The sequence below is a fragment of the Apteryx mantelli genome, chromosome 1, assembly GCF_036417845.1.
Source record: "Apteryx mantelli isolate bAptMan1 chromosome 1, bAptMan1.hap1, whole genome shotgun sequence".
In the NCBI taxonomy this organism is placed as follows: domain Eukaryota; kingdom Metazoa; phylum Chordata; class Aves; order Apterygiformes; family Apterygidae; genus Apteryx; species Apteryx mantelli.
Genome location: NC_089978.1, coordinates 5,835,169 through 5,859,698, shown reverse-complemented (window position 1 = coordinate 5,859,698; position 24,530 = coordinate 5,835,169). Strand labels below are relative to the sequence as shown.

General features: G+C 41.4%; 1 protein-coding gene across 1 annotated transcript in view; it reads left to right on the top strand.

Annotated features, from left to right (window-relative positions):
• TENM4 (teneurin transmembrane protein 4) overlaps positions 1-24,530 on the top strand; it is a 155,383-nt gene that overhangs the window by 96,027 nt on the left and 34,826 nt on the right. Inside the window, exons 14-16 of the mRNA XM_067289535.1 lie at positions 3,306-3,538; positions 12,626-12,780; positions 16,151-17,028. Coding sequence (XP_067145636.1) covers positions 3,306-3,538; positions 12,626-12,780; positions 16,151-17,028 — 1,266 coding nt within the window. The remainder of the gene's footprint in view (positions 1-3,305; positions 3,539-12,625; positions 12,781-16,150; positions 17,029-24,530) is intronic.

The following is a 24,530-nucleotide window of genomic DNA, read 5'->3' as shown; positions in this document are numbered from 1 at the left end:
TACTTGGATTTGCCTATTGATTGTGACTTTAAATAAAAAGCAAAGCCTCAGCGTTCAGGGCTTCCGTGCTCATGCATTATCATAGATGAAGGGAATTAGTTTTGAAACTTCTGGAGCTAATGTGTTTGTTTAGCATCCTTCATCCTGAAGGATCTCAAAGTGTTAAACAAAAGCTTCAGTGTACACTGCTGGGCAATTTATGCAAGGGCAGAGCATGGCATCTTCCCCACACAGTGGTGAAAACTGTTGGCCAAAGCCAGTGGGGTAAATTCCAGCTTGGTCATTCTTAACAGCTTGTCTTTTACCATCCCTGCTCCAAAGCATTCCAGCTTCAGTAGTCCATCCCATAAGCCACACAAGGGAGCCTTCCTTCCGACAAAAGTCCTATGCATGGATCAGCGCGTAGGAGACCATGATAAGCCATGCTTGTGAAAATAAGAGTCTAGCCAACACAAGTGAACCAGTGCTTCCTATTGCTGACCCAGAGCCACACAGCTGCAAAGAAATAGTTTGTGTTGGGGCTGCCTGTACCATTAATAACATGAGATTTGGAAGAGCAATTATATGTGTTAGGAGCCTTTCACCAGGTGACATCCAAAATAGTTTTTAAGTGACCCATCATTGTTATCATCCAATGGGTAGTTTAATTAACGTAAATATCTACCTCCACCTCTTCCGAGGTGCATTTGTTAGTAAATATATATGTGCGTCTGTGGTACCAAGCTGCACAGAGGATTAAATTTTAGCCTGTCAGAGCTAATCTTTTAATTATAAATGCATAATGATTGTAAACTATGATTCCAACCCTATATTTCTGAGGAGTATAAAAACAGGATCTCATTAGTAAAACTCGCCCTGGGTTACCAGCAACTACTCCAAACGCTACCTTAATATGACAGGTTTTTACCTAGACAGTTAGATTTTGGTGGGAAGTACCATTCAGCTTTTTTACTGGATAAATGTTTCACTTTTACGTGGTTCTCTGATCAGTGGTTAAAAGGAACTAGCATTTGTTTCTGTGTCCATTCTACACAGGAGTTCTCATTAGGAAATAGTTAAGAGCTCTCTCTTTCACAGAAAGTGATAGTCAGTAGTTAAGTCCACTATAGTGCGGCTATGAAATCGAAAAATAAATTATAATGATAGTGCTGGGATGGGGAAACAGGAACGTAAGGTTCTGCCACTATCTTTTTTTTTTCCATCTTTGAGAAAGTCATTTGCCTTTGCCCATCTGCAAATGGCCTACTGTAAGATTCAGTGAAAGGTATCTATGCTTTCCAGGCAAAGGTATTAAAGAATTGTGAAGTGTCGTTAAAAACGTTCTCCTTCTTGCCCACCTCCCATGCAAAACAGAGATTATGAACAGCTCAAAAGCTGACTGACATTCAGCTGAGCTTTGTTAAGACAGTCAGCTGAAAATGCGAGGCCCTGATCAAAATGGATAATGGATTCCCGTAGGGAACTTCTTCCACCAGGGTTGAAACCACTTGCTTAGTGTGAGTGACATGCAGGTAAATGAAATAATACCCTACCAGCCTGCTGTCATTGGAAAGGAATACAGATGGAGACTGAACTGTCAGGCTGGAGCTGTCTTGAAGGTCAGAGCATTTTATTTAGCAAGAATCAGTGTCATTTGTGGAGATGAAATCTGTTCAGACTTTAATAGGATAAATCACAAGGGATATTCCCAAATAAATCAGAAAGGCTTTTTTTCCTAAAGTATTAAGTAATTTGAATGAAGGACCAGCTTATGACTTTTTAAAACTGAGAATAATTCAGTATTTTTTATGTGCCTGAAGAGGGGTTAATTTTCCTAACATAAAGGTTGAAGGAGAGAGGAAATTTCGTATTATGAGGGACAAAGTCAACTGTGATAGACATTCAGGTTTCTAACCAGCTTCTCCTGGAATAATTCCACTAAGTGCAAAATTGTGAACTATGACCTATACATTTAGTATGAATCCTAGGGAGCTGATAAGTTTGGACATTTTGGAGGTGTTCCGGAGAAAAGCCAAGAATACTTCATACTTCTAATTATTACTTAGCCTACTTAGCCTTTCTTAGAAGGAAGGAGAGCTGTGTTCGTGCAGCAGGTGTTACAATTTTAGTCTGTTGGTTTGAAGCTCAAAAGAGATGCAATTCAGTAGATACTGGTAGCAAACAATTTTAATAAAAAGAGATCATATTAAACTGTAGACAGAATCCTTCAAAGACAATACCTAAAAATTGTGTCTAAATCCATCTGGTTATTTCTGGCCAATTCCGTTGAATGTGTCCAAATAGTGGATGCTAGTATATCATTTCTTCAGTTTCTTCAGTCTTGGGCTCATTTACTGCTGTGTAACTAAAAACATTATTTTTCTGTCTATTCACACTGTTTTCTCAACCACCCTTTCTTGTTTCCAAGGAAGCAGTGGGTGAACGTGGTTTAACAGGGGACTGTAGTTTGGATTCCTCAGCCCTTCTTATAGTTCCTGTTGTTACTTAGGGCAAAACATGACACCCCAAGGGTCATTCACTTTCTCTCTTCATTGAGGATCCAGCTGAATTCAGTGGCAGGATTCCCCCTTATTTCCACGGGGACAGATTAGGACTAGTTTAGGGACTTTGTTGAAGTCAATAGGAGTTTTGCTGTGGAGGCAGGAACACCAGATGACCTCTGATGCAGTGCTTTTCAAGAGTATATCTTCAAATGCTTCCTATCTGGGGTTTTGATTTGGGTTTTTGTCTTGGATTTTTTTGCAAAGGAGCAGGATTTTTTGTTTGTTTGTTTGTTTTTGCTTTGCTTTCTAGATTTAGTATCCTATGTTTTCCACTCAGTAGCTGGCATGCTAGCATCAGTGCTTTAGGGCTGTGTCTGTATTAAGGAAATTAAACAATCCCGAGAATTGGAACTCAATTTGTAGCAGTTGTGGCATGGTTTTGGCTCTGACCAACTAGCCTTTTCCCTGAAAATGCCCAAGCACAGCTTGGATGTTAGTGCCAGTCAGAGCTTATTCCACAAGCAGGCTGAATGCAGTCATCCCAGGCTGGAAGATGCAAGAGGTGAACAGTGTGGACTTGGAGTCCTCTCTGCTGGCTGGCCTCCATGCCAGAGAAGTCTCCCAGGCACAGCTACTGGTAACAGATATTTCTGGGGAACCCAGGCTATAACACATCATGTACTAACACTGCTAAATACAGCACTGCCTTACTTTTCCACTCTGTCTGCCTTGAGCATTTTTATCCTCTAAAATGCTAACGCTGCCTGTTTACTTAAGGAAACATCATCCAAAAAATAATAACTTCATACCCTTGTTTTTCAGCCACAGCCCAGCTCATAAGTATTACTTGACCACAGATCCAATCACTGGCTCCATTTACCTCTCTGACACCAACAGCCGACGCATCTATAAAATCAAGTCAACCACATCTGTGAAAGACATTGTGAAGAATTCAGAGGTCTTGGCTGGAACGGGAGATCAGTGCCTTCCATTTGACGATACCCGCTGTGGAGATGGAGGCAAAGGCACCGACGCTACCCTTACAAATCCCAGGGGTGAGATTGCTTCTTCTCCACAGGCATTTTTAAAGGGACCTTTTTGAAAGGGGCTAGCTTAATTGCTCTGGAGACTGCTCTCCTCTCCTGACAGAAGATGCCCTAGGATTTTGCAGGCCTTCCCAAGCCAACCACTAACACGTTCTAAGGGTTGATCTGTAGAAATAAGTGGGTATGTCTCACACTCAGCCAATCCTGGGTCTTTTTATTGAGGTGGCCAGGAGGAGTGCCAGACCAGAGGAGTGTAATAATTGGCATGTGTCCAAAGGGCAATTGAATGAAACCACCCATCAATTATATATCCCGCTTAGCCGCTAGCCCTCCTTAGACTGGATTCACTTACATTCAGTTTACTGAGGCTTTCTTGGCATAAAAAAAGCTCTATGAGCATTGCTATATATAAAATGGCAGCAAAACCCTCAGATCTCTCAGGTAAGTAAAATTCAAATTTATACCTTGACACTAGCTACCATGGCATCCAGCTTTTCATAAAATATGATTTAAATCCATATATAGGGGTGGATATTAATATTGATAAAAGAATGGTCTAATTCAGTGAAACTTCATCTGATTCCTGATTAGCTTACTTAAATTTGATAAAAGCACAGTCAAACAAAAATAAAAGCATCACACAGTCTTCATGACTGCTAACTAAATTGGCTCAAAACAGGTTTAGCCAAACATATGCGGTCCTGTGTGTAGCCAAGACTTCAGTCTGCCAGTCTCAAGGTAACAAGCTCTACATATGGAGGATGTCGCTCCTCCCAGCTGTCCACGGTTCCTCAGAAAAGCCACATGGAGGGTGTGAAGATTAGGAGGAAGGTATTGCTGGTGCAGCCACCTTCTGCAGTGTTTGTAAAGAGGGGAGAGAAGGCCCCCCATGCAGAGCTTGACCCTAGGAAGGCTTTTAGAGATGTGCCACTTTTGCCTGTTGTGTGACTTCTTGCCCAGTTGGTAGGATTCTGGGGAATCCTTTATGAATTCTTCCTTTGGCATCAATGTGCTGCAGGTTTTCTTTTCATTGCAGCTGGAAGTGGTAGCTCTCCCCTTCCTGTCACCACAGCAATTTCCAAGCCTATCCCAATCTCCCCTTAAAGCAGCCTCTCAGCATAACCTGGGGGTCCTTTAACATGTTTTTTCACAAAGCCGGCAAGACAAAGGCAGCTGAGCTGTTGTTTCTCTTCCTGGCTAGATTTGTTAGGAAGTTATTTTTCTTGACATAGAGATGGCATTATTGTTACTGCATCAAGAAACTGATTTAGTGAACTTTTGTGTCAGCTCTAGTTGTCTTTTTTTTTTTTTTTTTTTTTTTTTTTTTGTTACATATAGGCTAGTTGTTTCCTGGCAAGATGCAGAAGAAATTACCTTGGGAGGCCTGCTCTTTGCCAAAAAATACTGAAGGCCAAATTTCTACCCTCATAATATTCAAAGGACCCAGCCTGGGTTCCTAGAGCGCTCCATACTCTCGTGAAGTGACCATTATATTTGGATGAAGTATTGCCAGAGGCACATATACAGAAAGTGAATAGCTACCTGTGGGAGCTGAGGAGAAATTGTCTCATTGAAATGGAGAGGGCCGAGTGAAAAGGAACTTAAGACCTGGCCAGAGAGATTAAGGCAGTCTAGCAGATGAGTCATGAGATCAGGGAATCTGGAAATCTGTAATCCAGTTTTCTACACCACTTTGATGTTCAACCAGTGTAAAAAGAACAGTTTTTATTGGACCTCTATTCTCCCTCGTACAAGATAAGAGAAACATTATTCATTTCCCTACATGGGTGGAGGTTGCAAGGTTTAGCTGAATTATGTTTCTACATCTGCTATGGGAAACAGAGCTCTGGAGTTCAAAGCTTTCAGCTCTGAAATCCTTCTTGTTGGCAATTCAAGCTCTCAGGAGGCTGTTCTTCCACCTCAATCATAAAACTGCAAAATGCATGCATTCATTCCTCATGGCTCTGAAATTTCACAAAATAGAGGTAAATTGAAGGTGAAAGAGGAAATGACTTGAAGCAAAATAGCAACAAAAAAAATAATAATCCAGAAAGCCCACACCTCCAATGGAAAGTTCATAAATAGTGTTCCTTGATCTGGTTCTAGCCTGAGTTTGCAGTCTGCTGAGACAATAGCTTTGACAAGTGTGACTCACTTCCCATTCACCTCGATAAATGATTAACAGTGAAAACTCGCACTGACAATGTAATGTCAGCATTGTTTATACCTTCACTGCAGCTCATCCTAGCAGAAAAATCCAGCAAATGCTCTTTACTGGTGTGATTGTATTTCATAATTGTTCAAAATAAAAATGACTTCCTGCAAGTAACCAGTAGTCCTCAGGTTACCCTCTGCTTCCCTCTCTTGGCAGGGGAATAGACACCTCTAAGTAAATGAATAGAGGAAATTAGAAAACAGGTCTGTAGCTAAAGATATCAGCAGGCCAGGGAAGTACTTGGAAAATTTTTGGAAAGGCTAAGCTGATATTTTTGACTGAACATAATTGCTTCGGGCAAAGGAGCAGGATCTGTGTATTGTAAGGACATCTTTGCAGCTTGCTCAAAGACTCTAAGGAAACAGGGTTTTGCCTCTATTTTCATGATGTTTTAATTAGCTGATATTTGCAGCTTGCTGGAAAATACTGAGGAAACATGCTTTTGACAGATGAAAACCAGCAATTCATAGACAGTGGAGAATCAGTCGTGGGGTATCAAAATATGCTTTTGCATCTATCTTAGACTCTTAGACAGCTTGTCAGAGCATTTGTTTTCATCTGAGTACTCACCAGTGGTTCTCCTTGAGAAAATGTTGTGGCAGAGAAATTGCCAAGGAGCCTGCAATTAACAGAGATTGCAGTGACAAGTCTGACACAACAGGAAGACAGATCTAGTCTGAACTGACCTTCTTGGCTCCAGTACTTCTCAGTGGAAACAAACTGACATGGTGAAAGGTGATTCATTTGATTTTATTCCATGTGTCTAGGGTAGGATGAACCACCCTCTGGAAGTGCCTGTCTCCTTCTGTTGAAGGACATGATCTGATGGCTATCACCGTTCAGAATGTTCCTCTGCTTTTTGAGCAGCATCCTTCCCCTATAGCTTTGGTCACCTCTTCCAATTCCCACCTTAGCTTCCATTAGCCCAGAGGGGATAATGTATCTGAAGTACCCTCTGGAAATAGGTTCCTGTCTCTCTCCAGTGAAAGACAGAGAACTACCTTTAGATGATCAGCTTAGACAAGATATTAGGATGGATAAAACGCATCCCTGGAATTTCACTGTTAGGCTATATAAATACAGGACAAATAGATCAACAGATGAAACAGCGGTGGCAGCATGGTATTTATCATAGCTATTAGGAACCAGTCTGATACTTCCAATTCATTTGCCACAGAGCACAGCAAAGCTTTCAGATGCTAATGAATTTCAATATATCCTTGCAAATTAAAGTGTTACCACTTTCTAATTATCATCTGCTAATAATGATCCTCTTCTACAAGCAATCTAAAGAAAAATTAAAACTGCAGCTTGTCAGAGCATTTGTTTTCATCTGAGTACTCACCAGTGGTTCTCCTCAGGAAAATGTTGTGGCAGAGAAATTGCCAAGGAGCCTGCAATTAACAGAGATTGCAGTGACAAGTCTGACACAATAGGAAGACAGTTTCAGAAGGGACAGGGGCGGGGGGGAGAGGGTTCATTCATTTAGCACCACAAAAACAATGCAAAATGAAGTAATTAATTTGGGGAGTGATCACTTCCTTCACTGTGTCCTGCTGAAAGTGTAAACAAAATCTCAGTTGTTCACTAAGGGCTCACGAGTTCTGGCAGAATTAAAAAAAGAAACTCAACCCTCCTTAATTTGTTAGGTTTTTTTTAATCACATAATAATATAAGGGCCATTTCAGGGCAAACCAAAGTCTGACTGAGCAGAATATCCTGTCTCTGACTATAGCCATAATAGACACTCAGGGAAAGGAGCAAGGAGAGAGCGACCTTTCCCTGCTAACGCTCACGATTCTAGTCATCAACATTCAGGGGGCTTTCTGAAGAAGAGATTGCACCTGAATCTGTGTCAGAAGCCACCATCAATTTATCTAGAAACCTCCCTGAACACCTAGTTTTTGCCTTCAAAACACCCTGTGCTAGTAAGTTCCACAGTTTGTGGAACACAGTGTGAGTAAATGCTGCCTTTTTGAGACCAGAACACTGTTTTCTGTACTTTTCTCCATGCCTTTCCTTGTCTGTTCCTGTCTTCTAACTCCCTTCTTGACCACTGCAGAGCATGAAGCTGATCTTCTCAGGAAACTTTTCACAGGAATTCCAAAGTCTCTTCCCTGTGAGCTATTTTACAGCTTGTCATTGCATGTGGACAGTTAGGCTTACGTCTTCCCCTGTGAATTTCCTTGTGCTTATTGACATTGATTTTCATCTGCCTTTTTATCGCCCAGTCATTCAGCATCCAGTCAGAAAAGAAAGCTCCAAATTTGGATTCCTTTAGCACCTATTCTTTTACTTAAAAGGTTTTTTTTCCTCCTTTTTCTCCCCCTAAGTAGAACTACATGTGCAATGTAACCACTTTTAGCAGTTTGTCTTTTAGAACAAACTCCCTATGTTCCGGTATCTATTTGCGGTGTAATGTTGCGCTGTCACTTCCTCGCACTACAACATCCTGACATTTCAAGCAAATGTCATCACGTCACAACTTTCCTTCAGCACAACTCGCTGTTGTGATGTGTGCAGTACTGCAAGCCGTCGTTGCTTATGGGATGTCAGACCATCCAAGGAGAACCAGCATGATTTCATAACCTACATGTTTCATAACTCAGAGCTTAAAATTTGGATGTGCAGCACTACATAGGTAGCAGCAGCAGATGTTTTCTCTCGGTAACTATGCAAATGAACTTTTAGCTATATGCTGAAAATCTTTAATTCACCTTCTGTCCATATGGAAACATTTTTGCCAAAGCAACCCAAGGCCTCTGACCCTACCTGGACATGTGAATTACCCATTACTGCGCCCATGTCCAGAAGCCAACTCAAAGCTGGAACTGTGTCATTATCAGAAAGGAAACATAGAAATTCCTATCCAAAGGTCCGATCTGACCTCTGCTACTAAGGAATCATGCGATGCACCTTTCGCCCTCCACAGAAGTCGTCCATTCGAAGACACGTCTCTGTGGGAGAGCAGGGCTCCTCATTAGAACAGCTCCGGAGGATTTAATGCCTCATTATAACAGCTCCGGAGGATTTAATGCCAAGACAGCCGACTAAAGTCAGGAAGGGATCGGAGCACCTGCCATGCAAAAAGCATGCGGACTGACTTCGTGAGGCAGTAAGGAAAGGCAAAGTTGTCCGTAAACCATCTCCCTGTCTCCCGTGACCTGAGAACCAAGTCATCTCCTTAGCTAAGTTAAAGTAATTGCTGTTGTTCAGGGGATCGTGGTGTGGACTCGAGAGAGGATGGTAGAGCTACAGCTTGTCTAGTGCCTGACATGCTCCCTCCCTGACCTTAATACCGCTTGTACGGGAAGGGAGTGGAAAATCTGGATAATACGTGCATTTCTAGCATTTTCTTACCTGAGTCAAATCCTTGCTGCCTCGCTAGGGCAGCTAGGACCCAGCAGTGCAAAGAATTAGGGCTTGGCAGAATAAAAACTCTGTTACCCTGCAAAACCTCACAGTAAATGCAAGGTAACGGAGATTGCTTAGCACCCTGTGAAAGAAGGATAAGCAGAGAAATGCTCTGTGATAACAACACATGCACATGCCGTCGCCCCAGAGCAGGATGATAAGTGGTAACTTTGTTATCTAAGTTTAGCTTATTCAGGTGTCCAAGGTCTTTGTCTAAGCTGGAATGCAAAATAACGTTGTGCCCCAAACCAAAGGACGCACAGATTATTGTTACTGCAGCTGGTTCATCGGAGCAGCCATCAGACCCAAGCACTGAACACTGTGAGCAACTGTCAGTGTATACTGCTGATAAATCCAATCCAATACATATGGAACTAGCAAAGAGAGAAAATTCTGCCTCATTTAAAATCACATTATCCAGCCTGCTACCCTTCACTGGCTTTTGGCCTGTCACACAGACTAATGGACAGGAGCCCTGAAAAATACTAGTTGTGAACCTAGGAACGGGTAAGAGCCTCTTGTGTTTGACAAAAGCCAATTAAGAACAACTAAGTGCTTTATCGTGCCTCTTCCAAAAAAGCACATCTGCCATATTGCTTAAAGAACTCAATTGTATTCCTAGTTGTCAAGCATACACCAGCAAACACTAAAGAACTTGCCATTTTGAGGGCAAAATAATTAGAGAAACAGTAACCTTCAACAGCAGACGCTAGCGACAGGTGACATATGCCGATATCTTGGATGACTCACTGACAGGGTGCCAACTAGGGCACAGTGCTGACAGATCTCATGGCATGCAAAGACATCTTCCTTAAAGCCATGGATGCAAGCAAGATGCTCATACCGCCAGATCTCTCCGCAGCTTTTGACAAAGTGCAGAAGATACAACTAATGTGTTTATGTTATATAGGGAGAATAACTGGCCTCTACTGCTGTGTCTCCTCCTGTAGCATTCAGAATATACAACAGGTGCTTGCTAGTCCCCTTTGAGTTTCTTGTTTTGTCATAGGACAAGGATTAGTCCTAGCTTCCCTTACTTCATTACTGAGTGAGATCCTTGGAAAGAGATAACGAGAAGCCTGGGGCTTGCTTGCTAGCAGCATATTGATGACATTCAACTCTGTACCGTAATTTTCAAATGATGCAATGGTTGCCATCACAAAAGAAACCTCTCAAATGAGGAGCACTTGGCCTAAGTTAAGCACAGGTATTGGAATGTAGGACTAGAAGCAATCTTTTGGGTCATTTAGTCCTGCCATCTGTTATCTCAACAATCCTGTCCTACAATCCCTTCTAAACTTAAACTCTACCTTAAAAGCAGTCAGCGATTTTTTTCCTCACTGCCCTGGAGGCTATTCCAAAACCTCGCTGTTCTGATGTCCTGGAACCCAGGTCAAAAAGATGTCTGTCAGACAGGGGGAGATTTTTGAAGAATTAAGCAAAATGCTGTCTTTATCTCTCAGCAAAATCATACAGCTCCCGTTCAACACAGTGATCTGAAACACCAGTGTCCTAACTGACTTTGAATCAACAGGTAGCAGTCCTATCTGTAACCTTTATTTTATCTCAGCTCAGTAGAAAAGTTTGTTCTTTCTCACAGACAACGGCTTAGTCCTGAAGTCTTCTTGCCATTACTTCCAAGCTAGATTATCTTCTGTGGCTTTCTGTGTGTCTGAACATTTTTCCAAGTATCATCCACTGGACTTCTCCAAGGCTTCCAGCCCACACCTGCTAACAGTTATCTTTAATGCCAGCTGAAGGCCCTGATTTTAATTTTCAAAGCAATCAAGGGATTAGTCCCTGCTACATGAACGGCTAAAATTTTTGATCTGTGAACGGTTGCATTTGTATTTCAGAGCATACCTAACAGTGGATGAAGACTGAGGTAAATGTTTCAGACAAAGGAATTTTGCTGTCGAACAGCATTTCAGAGGATCACAAGGTCTGATCCCTTCCATTCTCAAAGCTTACTGTTTGAAACAGTTTTTCCACTATTTCTGTCACCATGATGGCACCCAAAAATGTTATAGAAAGGATTCATCTTACTAACTTTATCTGTCTACAGTATAAATGTTTCTTTCAGACATATTTGCTGTAGTCTCTCTTTATAGTCAATGGGGAGAAAATTGCATTTTTAGAAGGATTCATATAACCTACTACTGACATCTCCTTAGGGTGATAAAAATTGCACTCTAGAAATAGGTATTTCCCCCCAGTGATCAGAAAGGCTGCAGATGACTTGCTCAGATGCACAGAGTAGATATCTACTTCTGGCCAAGTGGTTGCCACCCTGCTAGTCAAAGAAACCAAACAGGAAAATCCTAATATTCAAAGAGCTCAACTTGATATTCTAAGCAGAATTTTCACTTGGATAGAAAGAGGTGTTACAGGCTCCTGCATTTTTCTACTCTTTTTCTTGAAAACTCTCAAATATTATGCTGAGCAGCATTCTACAACCCTAGAATAGATGAGATGGATAACACTATTAGCATCTGTGGAGTTATTCTTAGTTTTTGCTAGCATAAAAGAGAGGTGAATGGGGCCCTTAACTTCTTATTCCCGCTTTAATCACTGGCTCTCTCTATGACCTTGTGAGAGTTACTTTATCTCATATTTTCCCAATATGTGAAATTAAGATGATCACACTCACAAACTGCTATGAGGTCTAATTAGTAAGTGTAAAGCACCATGAAATCCTCTGATGAAAGATGCAGAATACAGCTAGCTTAGGATAAAGAGGATTAAAGGAGGTTGTGTTAACATAACAAATGCTTGAGAAATGATGCTTAGGGGGAAGTGAACTGGCTCATATCTGCAGGTGGGGAAACGAGAATCAGCAGTCTGTAACTGTTGTTGGCAGACATCAAATCCAATGATAGAATATGTCTGCAAAGGAGGTTTGGACAATGAAATAAATCACCTAGCAATATTCAGAAACAGGTGAATTACTATAGATTAGTAGGATTATCCTAGGCAAAACCCTTCCACATTTATCTATCTGGAACTGAACTGACCTGGTGGATGTTTTGCAGCCTGTCTCATCACTGTCTCCAAAACGTTCACCAGTATAACATTTTCATGCACATGGCTTAATTTTCAAACCATGAGCAGTACACCGTGTTTCTGACTAAGGACATGTTGTTATTAGAAAACCTTTTCCTTTCAGCAGGTCATTGAATGCCCTGCCCTTTTCCAGAAATGAGCAGGGATTTCTAAATTGCATCTTCTGCCAGTGAGAGTTGAAAGTGCCTTCAGTGGAATGGTCCCCGTTCACAGCTCCAGATAACTGGGACTCCCATGTATCCAACTCCCATATCATCCATTCTGAGTGCCATAAAATGTATTGCTTCTCACCAAACCAATAGTCTCGTTTTTCCGTTAGCATCAGACCAGACACCATAATCCATTCAGTTCATACCTGTCAAGTTATCTTTCCTTTTTGACTTTCTTGTTTTTTTCCTGCCTAGGCATCACTGTGGACAAATTTGGGTTGATCTACTTTGTGGATGGCACTATGATCAGACGGATTGATCAGAATGGGATCATCTCAACTGTGTTGGGTTCCAATGACTTGACATCTGCTCGGCCTCTCAGCTGTGACTCTGTCATGGACATTTCTCAGGTAGCACAACTTTTTGGTTTGTTTTTTTTCTGCGGAAAGTAAGCCTATGCATTCACCTCGTCTGCGTGTCTGTGTGCCTCCCCCAGTACTTTTTGAAACAGTTGGCCAATTTCAGGCAAATTTGACAAAGGGGTAAGGGTTCAAGGAGAATTACATGCCTACATGGTTTGTAGTGTGAAAATGACTGGGTCGAAAAGGAAGACCCTAAAAAGACTAAAGGAAAGACCTAAGTGATGTAGCCCAGAGAATTTCTGGGGAGAGAGATTTTAAAGATGTCCTAGCCACAGAAGAAACCTCTTTCAGAGCTCCTGATCAGCCATGAAACACAAATTCCTGGGAAAACAGGAGCTCATTAGGCTCATTTCTTAAGAAACTAGTTGCTTTAAATTAAAAAGGCCAGGCAACAGTACTCATTTTAATGGGGATATATGACATTCTTTGTTATAACAACTTAGTGAACAGTGTTTTTTTTCTTTGCCAGTTGTCCCCCTTCCCCCTGCCCCCACCTGACCCCTACCCTAATTTGCCCAACACAGGTTTGGGCCTGAATCAAATTAACATGTAGGAAACGCTGATTGGAGGCTGTGGTGCCAAAATTAGCAACAGCAGGAAAACAAGAATCCTGAATTGCATCAGATTGGAAATTGGTTGCAGCTACCATCATGCTGGGCTTTTAAGTCCTGCTGCTTGAAGGTGGAGAGAAAAAGAAATGTCAGTTTGATGATTGCTTTACTTTTGGATCGTGCAGAAGGGAAATCTGTTACAGGCCAGCACTCGATTTCGTGGGGCACTGGCCAACCTGTCAAATTGAGCCCGTTTAGAGATACTGTCCTTTGAAACCTTTGTGCCACCCGTTATTTGCCTGGCTAGAGGAATGTTGCCCTCTTCTATGAAAATACAGACCGTAGCTGGAGGGCTAAGTACTGTTATTCAGCCACAATAGATGTCAATGGGGTTTCCGTTTTGTAACTACCTAGATAATTTCCATGCTCTCATAGGGAATCTGTTCTTCATATTTTTCTCTCTAATTTGAAAAGACTATTCTTGCTTCCTTGCAACTCGTTCCCACTGTCCACAATTTATGAACAAGTTGAAGTTATGAATTTAAAAGCTCTCCTGCCTTCTATGGAAGTAAATTTTGCTGGTTAAAGGCCATCTTGTAGTACATCTCTCATCTTACAGGCATATTCTTTTCTTTAACTGAATTTGAAGGACATTTACCGCAAGACTGTTGTGGATTTAGGTTTTAAAGATTATTTTCTGGCAGGCTGTGTCATTTATATGTACTAATGTCATATTTAAACACTTCTGAGATAAGCTAAAATATATCAGCTACAGCTTCTTTCTTTCCCTTCTTAAAATGACAGGCGCCATTATTAAATTAACCAGTGCCATGATGGACAGATTAACCCATATTGTGAGGGACACACACACCACAGACAAGTTTAACTGAAAAGCAAAACACAAAACCCAGCTTGGGAAGTATCTTTTCATCATTTACAGTGGCTAGAAGGGTCTCTTCTGACATGTTCCTCTGGGACATGAAGACATGAAATATTTAGCAGCCAATGTTGACAAGGAACATTTTTTAAGAAATTGGAAATTCCTTTGTCAGTTCAGAATAAACTCTGCTCTTGATGCTAACTCAAGGCTGCAGAGCATAAAGACCACTAGAAGGGATGGAGGCATACATTATTGAAGAGAAAACCACAGGCTATAATGTTTTACTACAGGAAGGGTTAAAATAGGCCAGGAGCTGAGAAAATGAAGGAGATTTTGAGAACACAGACTCAGACTAGACAGAGCTCAGCACCCTGCTTAGCCGTGAAACTAAGCTTCACAAGCCCAGCCATTAGAAGGCACAATGAACTAAATAACTTGCAACTGATGCTCTTAAAAAAAAAAGTTGAAAAAGGATTTGAACATGAATAGAAGCATCAAAAGCAAACCATGGCTGTGGCAGAAATGTTCAACTACAGGCTTTGCAAGTACAAATTTCCTGTGTGCCTCTAGATCTTACCTGATCTCTTCTTATTCTGCTTGATACATATCAACTCCATCTACTCTAAGTTAGAGTTGTCTGGCTGCCTGACAAAGAATATATAATTAGAATAAGTATTCTTGTTAACTAGTTGAATATTTATGTTAAGGTCTGGTGACCAAGAGCATTCATCAGAGCTGTTCATTTCCCATTCCCCTCCACACCCTAGCTATGGGGAAAACACCCCATTAGGAAAATATTTAAGCATTGGTTCACTCCTGTCAGCACAATTGTTGACCTATTTTTTTCTACGTAAACCTGAAGTAAAAGAAAATAATCATAAAACGTGCATGTTACAATTCTTTTTAAACAACTAAAAGGACTCTAAATTCTATTGGTAGAGATTTCTTAGGTTTGGTGGCTAAAAGAGTAGACTCACTTGAAAGGCAGTGCTGGAAACAGAGACCTTCCAGTGGTTGCTCACTTGTAGCATTATCAGTTGCTGCTTCAGTTTACTGGTGTGTATAGACTATCAGTGTAGAAGTGTAATGCGTTACTATTACTTGAACTCATTCTTACATTATTCTCAATATAATGTGAAAACCGTTGTAAAGACAGGAGTATTTTATTCCATGAAATGAAATAGGCTGAATTTCCCGTGAACTGACATTTTGCATTTTTGCAGCATCAAGCACAAAATAGGTGGTTTTATCCTGGATGTACACATATGCTGACACAGCTGCCGGTTTTGTGTATTTGTCTGTGTCGCTCAACCAGAGGAACTGGACCCCTTGTCTGGAAAATCCTTTGGTGAAAGGATCATTGTTTTGTTTGACTGATTGATTTTATAGAGCTTTGCACAACAGAGCTTCCAGGCATGAGTCTCTGCTATCAGGCCCAGGCTCTATCAGTCCAAAGAGAGTGGTGTGATATGGAGGGGGCAAATCTTGCTTGAATCTTCGGATCTACTCATTTATTCCCATATTCCACACCTCTGCCACAGTGCTGGAAATGTCTGCATTTCCTGGGCACTGATGTAGCTTCTCATGGGCCCCTGACACCTCACACCAACGGTAACAAGGCAGAGAGAAACTGGTGTGAGAGCTGGAGGTCGGTCTCTGCCCATTGGCCTGCTCCCATCACTGCTCTGATGCAAAGTGTGGGTATATACGTGTCCCCCTTGTGCGACAGGGGACTAAGCCCCCTCACTCACACCAGGTTTGCATCCTCTACTGCCACAATATCAAGCAGTAATAATTAGTTGTCCCTTTCTTTTACCCTTTCTCCCTTTAATCCATGTTGAAACTACCTCATTGAGATTGATTTTGGTAACCATACTGTAAAAAAAGTATTATTATAATAATTTCCTTGCGTTGTTTTGCTGTTAAGGTTCGTCTAGAGTGGCCCACAGATTTGGCAGTCAACCCCATGGATAATTCGCTCTACGTGCTCGACAATAATGTTGTGTTACAGATATCTGAGAATCACCAAGTGCGCATAGTGGCGGGGAGGCCCATGCATTGCCAAGTGCCAGGCATGGATCACTTCCTCCTTAGCAAGGTGGCAATCCATGCCACTTTGGAGTCTGCTACTGCCCTGGCCGTCTCACATAACGGAGTCCTGTATATTGCTGAAACTGATGAGAAAAAGATCAACCGCATCAGGCAGGTCACCACCAATGGAGAGATTTCTCTTGTTGCCGGTGCACCGAGCAGCTGTGACTGCAAGAATGATGCTAACTGTGACTGCTTCTCTGGGGACGATGGCTATGCCAAGGATGCCAAGCTCAATGCGCCGTCCTCCCTTGCAGTGTGTGCAGATGGGGAGCTGTATGTTGCCGATCTTGGAAATATCCGAATCCGCTTTATTCGGAAAAACAAACCATTCCTCAACACACAAAATCTGTATGAGTTATCCTCGCCCATAGACCAGGAACTCTACTTGTTTGATACCAGTGGTAAACACCTTTATACTCAGAGCCTTACCACTGGAGATTATCTTTACAATTTTACTTATTCTGGAGATGGAGATATAACCCTGATCACGGACAACAATGGCAACTTAGTCAACATCCGAAGAGATTCCACAGGGATGCCTCTCTGGCTGGTAGTGCCAGACGGCCAAGTCTACTGGGTGACAATTGGTACCAACAGTGCACTCAAGAGCGTAACAACACAGGGGCATGAAGTGGCTATGATGACATACCATGGAAACTCAGGTCTTCTTGCCACCAAAAGCAATGAAAATGGGTGGACAACATTTTATGAGTAAGTATATTACAAATATTATGCCGTTGACTTTATTTTGTGTTCTCTGAACCATGCAACATTAATAGAGTTTAATTCCCTGGACAGAATTCACATCAGAAGAAAATGGCCAGAACAGAGAATATTACATCTCACACAAACCCTCATACCAGATGTAAGTGGTTTAGAGTTTGAATAAGCTCTCGCTACCGAGTCAGCTTCAGACAGAGTTTCCTGTGCTGAGTTTTTCTAAATCACCAAAGGAATTTGGACACCTGGTTCTCCTTAACTGTAGTCAGGATTGGGAATTTAGGTTGCATGTCAAAGAATTCTGCTTGGCTTTGAAAGCCTTTGGAAGCGTGAACGTTCATCATAGTCTCTTTTTCACAGCTTTTCACCTACTTCCTCTGCTCCAGTGTCTTTTTGAGCTTGTTTGAAATAGCTGATGTAGGATGACAATTGACAATGACTGATGACAACTGTCTCAGAAGACAATTCTGTAATTAATGGACTGTTCTGTTTCTATTGTTTTAACTGGCCTCAGTGATCTTTAAAAATAGTCTCAGAACTCTTCAGGATTGTCCCTGCCCAAAAGAATTTGTGGATAGAGAAGACAGGATGCACTGAAAAACCCAAGGATGGCAGTGACTTGAAGAAGATTTGTACTTCTTTTTATATTACTGTTAGCAATCCCGTGCTTATGAATACCATGAAAAGTGTACATTTCTAATATCAAATAGGAAAAAAGCTGATATCTCAATGAAAGGCATCCAGAAGGCCTGCCATTCATCCATCCTGCCATATTCATCCTGCCATTGAGAACCCTTTCCCCTCTTTCTCAATTTTATTTTTATTCTCAGTTCTTGCCTCTTTGAAATGCTCCTTTTAGTCCATAATTTCCCATATGGTTTAAATGGTTATATGGAAGTGTTCAGATACCAAAACAATAGACCCACTGTAAGAGCCCAGTTTGGCTAGAATAGACAGTTCCCAAGATTATAAAGGAAAAAAACTGTAAAAAAAAGAGATCCAGAGAAGGAAAGCTGGTTAAACCCAGGTATGCATGTGTTAGACATGCAGTTGTTTTGGCTCTGTCTTCAAAATGTTCCAGACCCAGTTTCGAATTTCTTTGCTTAATACTTGCTATTACTGCTCCTGCCTTGAAAAGAACTGATGAAAACTCTGTGATGAATCATTTGAAAGGTTATTTGCATTCCATCAATGTTCTGTTTGCAATTACTATAGCAATATTCCTCAGTGAATCAAAGTTAATACGCTTCCATCTCTTACATTGAATTTATTTGAGGAAGGCTTTAGGGAGGGTGTTTTTCTCTATAGGAGTGGAAGCCCACTATATTGTCAGGAACATTGTGCTAAATCAAGCCGATATTTTCTTTTAGCAAAGAACCTGATAGTTCCTGTGCTTGAAAACAGATGTTGCCATGGACAGTGCAGCAAACTAAACATTACAGCTAATAATGATTGGATTTATACCTAAAACATGCTCTTCTATTTAAAAATGTGACTGAAAATATAGAGGAGATAAAGTGAGACAGGAGCTAAAATCCAGCATGCTCTGTGGATATTTTTATAACAGTGTTCTGTTATTATTTGCTAACCAACAAAATAGAGCTTTTGTGAAAGTCATCATTCTGGTCCTTTTACGTACTTCATAAGAGTCATAAGAACACTTTTTAGAGCTAAATGGAAGATGGTATTCTCCAGTGGTTAGGCTATGGAAATGGAAATCTTGACTAGAGCAAGTCAGCACTATATGATAGCACAGCATCACTGAAAATAGAGTTGGGAATGTGTCTTTAGAGATACCTCGTCCAAAGCTCTGATCAGTTATCTCCATTTAACTGTTCCTGACAGATTCTGATGTAACTTTATACAACCACAGGGTAAAAGTCTATATCTGAATTAGGAACCTCAGCCTCCCTTTATAGGCAATGGAGAGTAACAGGCACTTTCAAGGTGAGTATCATATGAGTTATTTCAAGTATCTACTTTAGGATGAGAGGAGATGTATTCTGAAGCTTTCTCTCTCCATTAGCATAAAGGTAGTCCAGAATGATTAGCTCAGATGTAGATGTTTACATTTCAGATGTCTGTAGTTCTCTCAGATGGATCCTATCCGAGTCCTCTACGTTGTTCATAAATATCACTAGTGATAATGATGCCTTTACCTGTCTTATTGTGAGAAAGCATAAGATGTTTATTTTTATTGTTAGAAAACTTTTTCATATGCTTAATCTAAATCTTTCTTGCTTGAATCTGAGACCATCACTTCTCTTCCTATCTGATCCTGTCCTAGCATGTCCACTAGGGACTTGGAAAACAGATTATTCTCCTCTTTTTTTCAGCTGTGAATAAGCACATATGGCTCTAGAACTTGCTCTTTGATAGTTCTCAAAAGGTAATCAGCAATAGGGAATCGTCCAATGGGTTTGTTCCTGGTGAATTTGTGCAAGGCTTGATTATACCCAGCTTTTGCATGCATGATCTGGAAAAAATATAAAGTCAGAAATGATAAAATGAGAAGATTAGTAAACAGAGATGAGGATAGGCCAGACAGAGCGACTGAGATTGCTTGATAAGTGGGTTTCATTTAAACAGAATATGTTCTTATACAGTCAAATGCCAAGGTACACATGTAAAAGGCCGCACCAAAAGAATGGGGGTGAGCACTGACTCTCAGAGATTGTAGTGATCAAAGCACCAAGCCATTCAATATGATATCTCAGTATAATTCCATGGCAAATCTGTCTAACCTGTTGTTTTGGTGAATAAACAACACAAATACCTTTACTCATCCCATTCCACTAGTAGTGAGTAGAAGTAGGAAGATGATTTTATCCTTATACAGCATTGATGACACAAATCCTGGGGTAGTGTCAGCTTTTAAGTTTACTGTTTATGAAGGATAGTTAAAATTGAAGAGTGCACAGAAAAAAAAATAACAAAAATGCTCTGGAGGGATAAAATTCTTTATGTGGGAGAACTAAGAAAACTTGATCTGTTTATCTTATCACAAAGAAGACTGGGAAGTGTCTAGATCACAGCATGCCAACACAAAACTATCAGCTACAGAAGGACTCTTAATCTATCAGAGAAAGGCGTGAGAAGAACCAGGGGCTAGAAAGCAAAGCTAGAGACATTCAAGTTGACAGGAAGGCATAATTTTTTTAAGACTGAGATTAGCTAACCAGTAGAGCAAACAGCCATGAGAAGCAATATACTTTCCATTTCTGAGTATCTTAAATCATGACTCTGGATACCTTCCTGAAGACATTTTTCACCAGACAGAAAGGCATGAGTCAAACACAAACTACAGGGATGAGTGCAGGCATGGCAGGATGAAACGTAAGTTCCTGTGATATCCAGGAAGTCAAAGAAAATGATGTAAACCAAATTAGATGTTTGAAACCTTCAGATTATTGGTTTCTGTATCAGAACATCAGAGAATTTAGAGTGGGAAAGTTTAAGTGATTTAGAGAAGTCCTGTTATCGTGCGTGACTGGAAGGTGCTCTGAGAAGTTATCAGCCCTGGCTCACAGCGAAAATGAAACTCATGGTATTTCTATTTTGCTTGCTGCCATGGAAATTAAGAGATCAAATCTGAGTCTGAGGAAAAGCTTGATGCTTCTCACAGCACTCTACCTCAAGTTTCTCACTGCACATAACAGTTGTTTATGGGCCAGGGCAGGCTGGACACCACTGCTTTAAAAGTTAAGAGTAAACATAAATTCAGCTGGCAAATTTACACTGCACCAGTGGCCCTGTGAAGAACTTCCTTTTAAGATTTACCTTTACCTTGCTGGCTATGGAGGACCATAAACCAGACACCCAATATGAAAGAGTAATGGTGTTGCAAGAGCAGAAACACTACAGGTATTTTATCAAAAATAAATAAATAAGTAAACAGAAAGGAACTGTGAGAGCGTATTGCTGCTGGAAATGCACTGAATTGGTAAGGGATGTTTGACTGTATCCACATCTGTGCATATGGCCATGTTTCTTAGGAACAATGGCCAAAGAAGGACTGGCTCACCAAGACCAAAGGAGTCTTAAATGTTCCTCCTGCCAGTTACTTGCAGGAGTGTCTGGTTCTGCCTGCACTGTTGCTCATACCAGGGCAAATCTCAGTCTTTATCATAAAGCTGCAAAGACCCCTGAGATACAGGAATGCTGGTGTGACTCTGGAGAGAAAGAGGCAAGACTGACTCAGTTCTGAAGGTCTATATCCAAGGTAGCCCAGGGAATGCAGGTCCTACCAGGACTCAGGCTGGGCTAGAACATGGGTCCTTCTCTTCTATAGGGAGAGGTGACAGGTCCTGTCTTCAGAGGGTGCCAGAGTTGCTCACAGCACTTCCAGGTCTTGCTTTCACACCTCCTGCACCAAAGCCTCTTGTAACAATCCAGCTTTTTGGGGTTAGTGCTGACAGTGAGATTTAGTATCTAATGGCATGTGTTTTTCCCTTGCTCTGAGGGTGAAACTTAGCTCTCTGCAGTAATTAGCCTGTCCCCAAAGACCCATCTAGGACTTTTTTCAGGGTTTTAACATTACGTCGACATTCTCTGCCTCTGCACAGGGCTTGACATTCACTGCCAATTAATGCAATTGTAACAGCTCAGTTTGTCCAGTAACTGGATTAAAGGCTTGCATTCCCATTGAACTTGTGGCAGTGATAATCAGCTACAAAGGAAGTTGATCTGGAAACACTGTCAGGGTAACAATTTCTTTTGGTTCGATTCCTCAAGCCAGACAAAGGATGCTGTGTGACTACTTGGTTCTTTGTTGTTTTTTTCTTTTCTGCTTGACCTGAAAGAATTGCTACCAGCCCTTGCATAGTTTGTTAGCAGTTGTTGTTTATCTCTACTTCAGAATCAGGAAGTTCTTATTAATGTATTTGTTTAAATCAAGAATATGGCAATTATCTTGATTAGCTCATCGGGATGGTAGCACTGTACATTAATTCAATTTCCCTCTGAGCCAAAGTCAAACCTTCTATGCATTTTTTAGCCCATATGAGGCTCTTTTGCTTAAGTCATTTGTGCACCCAATTACTTCTGAAGGTCACCTCCTCCGTTGCAAACTTAAGTACTTACACATCGTTGCAGTCAAGCCCAGAAATTCAAAACCTTTTCATGGACTGACCAAGAAGTTGTTCATGGATGACTGGAGGGTGAAGGGTAGTGTGGAGTCAGCTCTTCAGATCTGGGTTGATGCGAGCTTTGACCCATAACGTAGGATGCTGTTTTACAGAGAACCAAACTCTGCCAAACCTCACACACTGCAACAAGTGGAACGTAGGAGCCAGCTGGACTGAGTACACAAGAGGACCTTCAATTGCTTCCCAGCAATTGCTTCCCAGTGGACTTAGCAGAGGTCCCACCACTCAGTAGCAGCAGTGGTTGGTGCCCCAGTCAATGCCCTGGTCTGGGTGACCAGGGTACCAGAACTGGGAGAGGAATTGTGGTCAACATCTACCCCACAGTTAGATGCAGACTCAGTCCGCTGTGTAGTTGCGTAAAGGCCGTGCAATTTCTTTTCTCATATTCAAAAGGAATGATAAATAAGACTCATTACCTTCATAGGAGCATCACCTCTTGACTCAGAGAAAAGTCAGCTTACTGCATTAATATCATGCCTTTATCATCAGCTAATATCTGGGGTCATAGCACTGAGTTTTATGGGATTCAGTGGAGTTCTTGGTTCAGAGTAGCTTGAGGAAGGGTCTGTTTCTGCTCCTGCAGCAGACTGAAACATGAGAAACACAACCCACCTTTGGCCTTTCCTCTCCCTCCTCTTCTGCCTCTGTTTGAAGATGCCTTCTCTTTGCTCCACACTTTCTTCGTGATGATATAATTAGGTATATTCTTATCATTCCTCTGAAAAAGTTACAATGAAACTCCAGTAATTGCCCAGATGAAATAACACTTCTCCAGCACTCTCACTAAGTTGCAAGGGCATGTTTCGAGCCATTGGCCTGGCCTGAAATGTATGCCTGGTGTTGGAGTTTAGGTGAGAATCAAGGGAATTATGAGGATCATGAAAACAGCTAGAGAGAGAGAAAGAGATCTTCCTCTTCTCGTTTGGGCACTCAGGAGATTCTGCAAACAGTGGCTGCATACCGGCTTTGTGTCATTAGGGAGAGGACTCGCCTTCATACATATTAGAGTAGTACTGGTTTGTCTGTGGCAGATTTATTTTTAAAGTTGTGCTTAAAGTTGTTTGAAAAATTGTGAAGGGACAAGCTTATTCAGAGGTGGCGAGTGCATGAGTGTATAACCACACACAAAATATAGTTTGTCAAGTACATTAGGACACTTTGGCACTAAATGCAATATTATTACAGTGATTTTTTTTTTCCAATCTATTTGACTTGTACTTTTAAAAGGCTGATGAAATGTGAAAAAGCTAAAATGAGGAAACCCAGAAAGTCAGGCAAGGAATTGATTTCTGAATAGACGGTACTTAGAATGCTCTCTTTAATTCCCAAGGCCCAGGTCTCTACACAATGGTAATGTGATAAATGAAAGCTCTGAATGTTTACAAGCTAACAATTAGGCCTCATAAGCACCAAATACCATTTTAATTCGGTGCATTGAACCTTAGCTAAATACATTTCCAATTGGGAATGGATGGCAACAGCTTCCTTTGCTGGCCTAATAATTGTCACTGTAATTGTAAATGCTGAGTCTCTGCAGCAGGTTTGAATGGGAGGCAGCAGGTGTGTTAGCAGGTGATGAATTCATTGCTCGGCGTGGCTGCTGTGTACATTCCCGTGTTTCAGTATTTCCCTAATTCTGCTGCTTTCAGAGCATTTGGAGAACACAGAAGTCTTAGGCTGTGATGAAAACTGGCCCACCTCTAAATCCGTAGGCTATGGAAACAGGCCTATGAGGCTTAGCTGCGAAATGAGTTGACTAGAAGAGATTTATCTTACTACAAATACCAGGGCGCACCTGCAGCTATGTAAGAACCAGTCACTTGGCCTTCCTCTCCCAGCTGAGGATTTGTCATACAAGTGCCTTTACGGGGCTGAAGCAGGAGTGGAAGGAACCAACACACCCGTGTCAGTGGTTTAATTTGTTAAACACATTATCTGTACAAAACGTGGAAGCCTTTAAACTGTTGTGTGCTGGGAGACTGTGGGTATGTAATAGATGACATCATGTATATGCTATAGGCTCTAATTTGAGATAAAAAGGAAAAATGCTCCCATCCTAAGCAAAAAAAAAAAAGAACTGCCTGCCAAGAGGAAAGCGCTGTGTGTGTGTCCGTGCTAACTTCCGGCACCTCCTTTCACATTGCCACCACGGCACTAAAAGGAGTTTTTGTCTGGACGTGAGTGTTTTACACTTCATCTGCACTAATTAAAAATCATAATAAAAATGTTAACAGTCTAGTTGTGCTACTTTCTCACGTTCCTCTCTCCGTAAGGCAGCTGTGAATAGGTGAGCCGTCGCCCCCAAAGCGAGCGCTTGGAGAGCCCCTGCCTCGCTCCTCGGCAGAG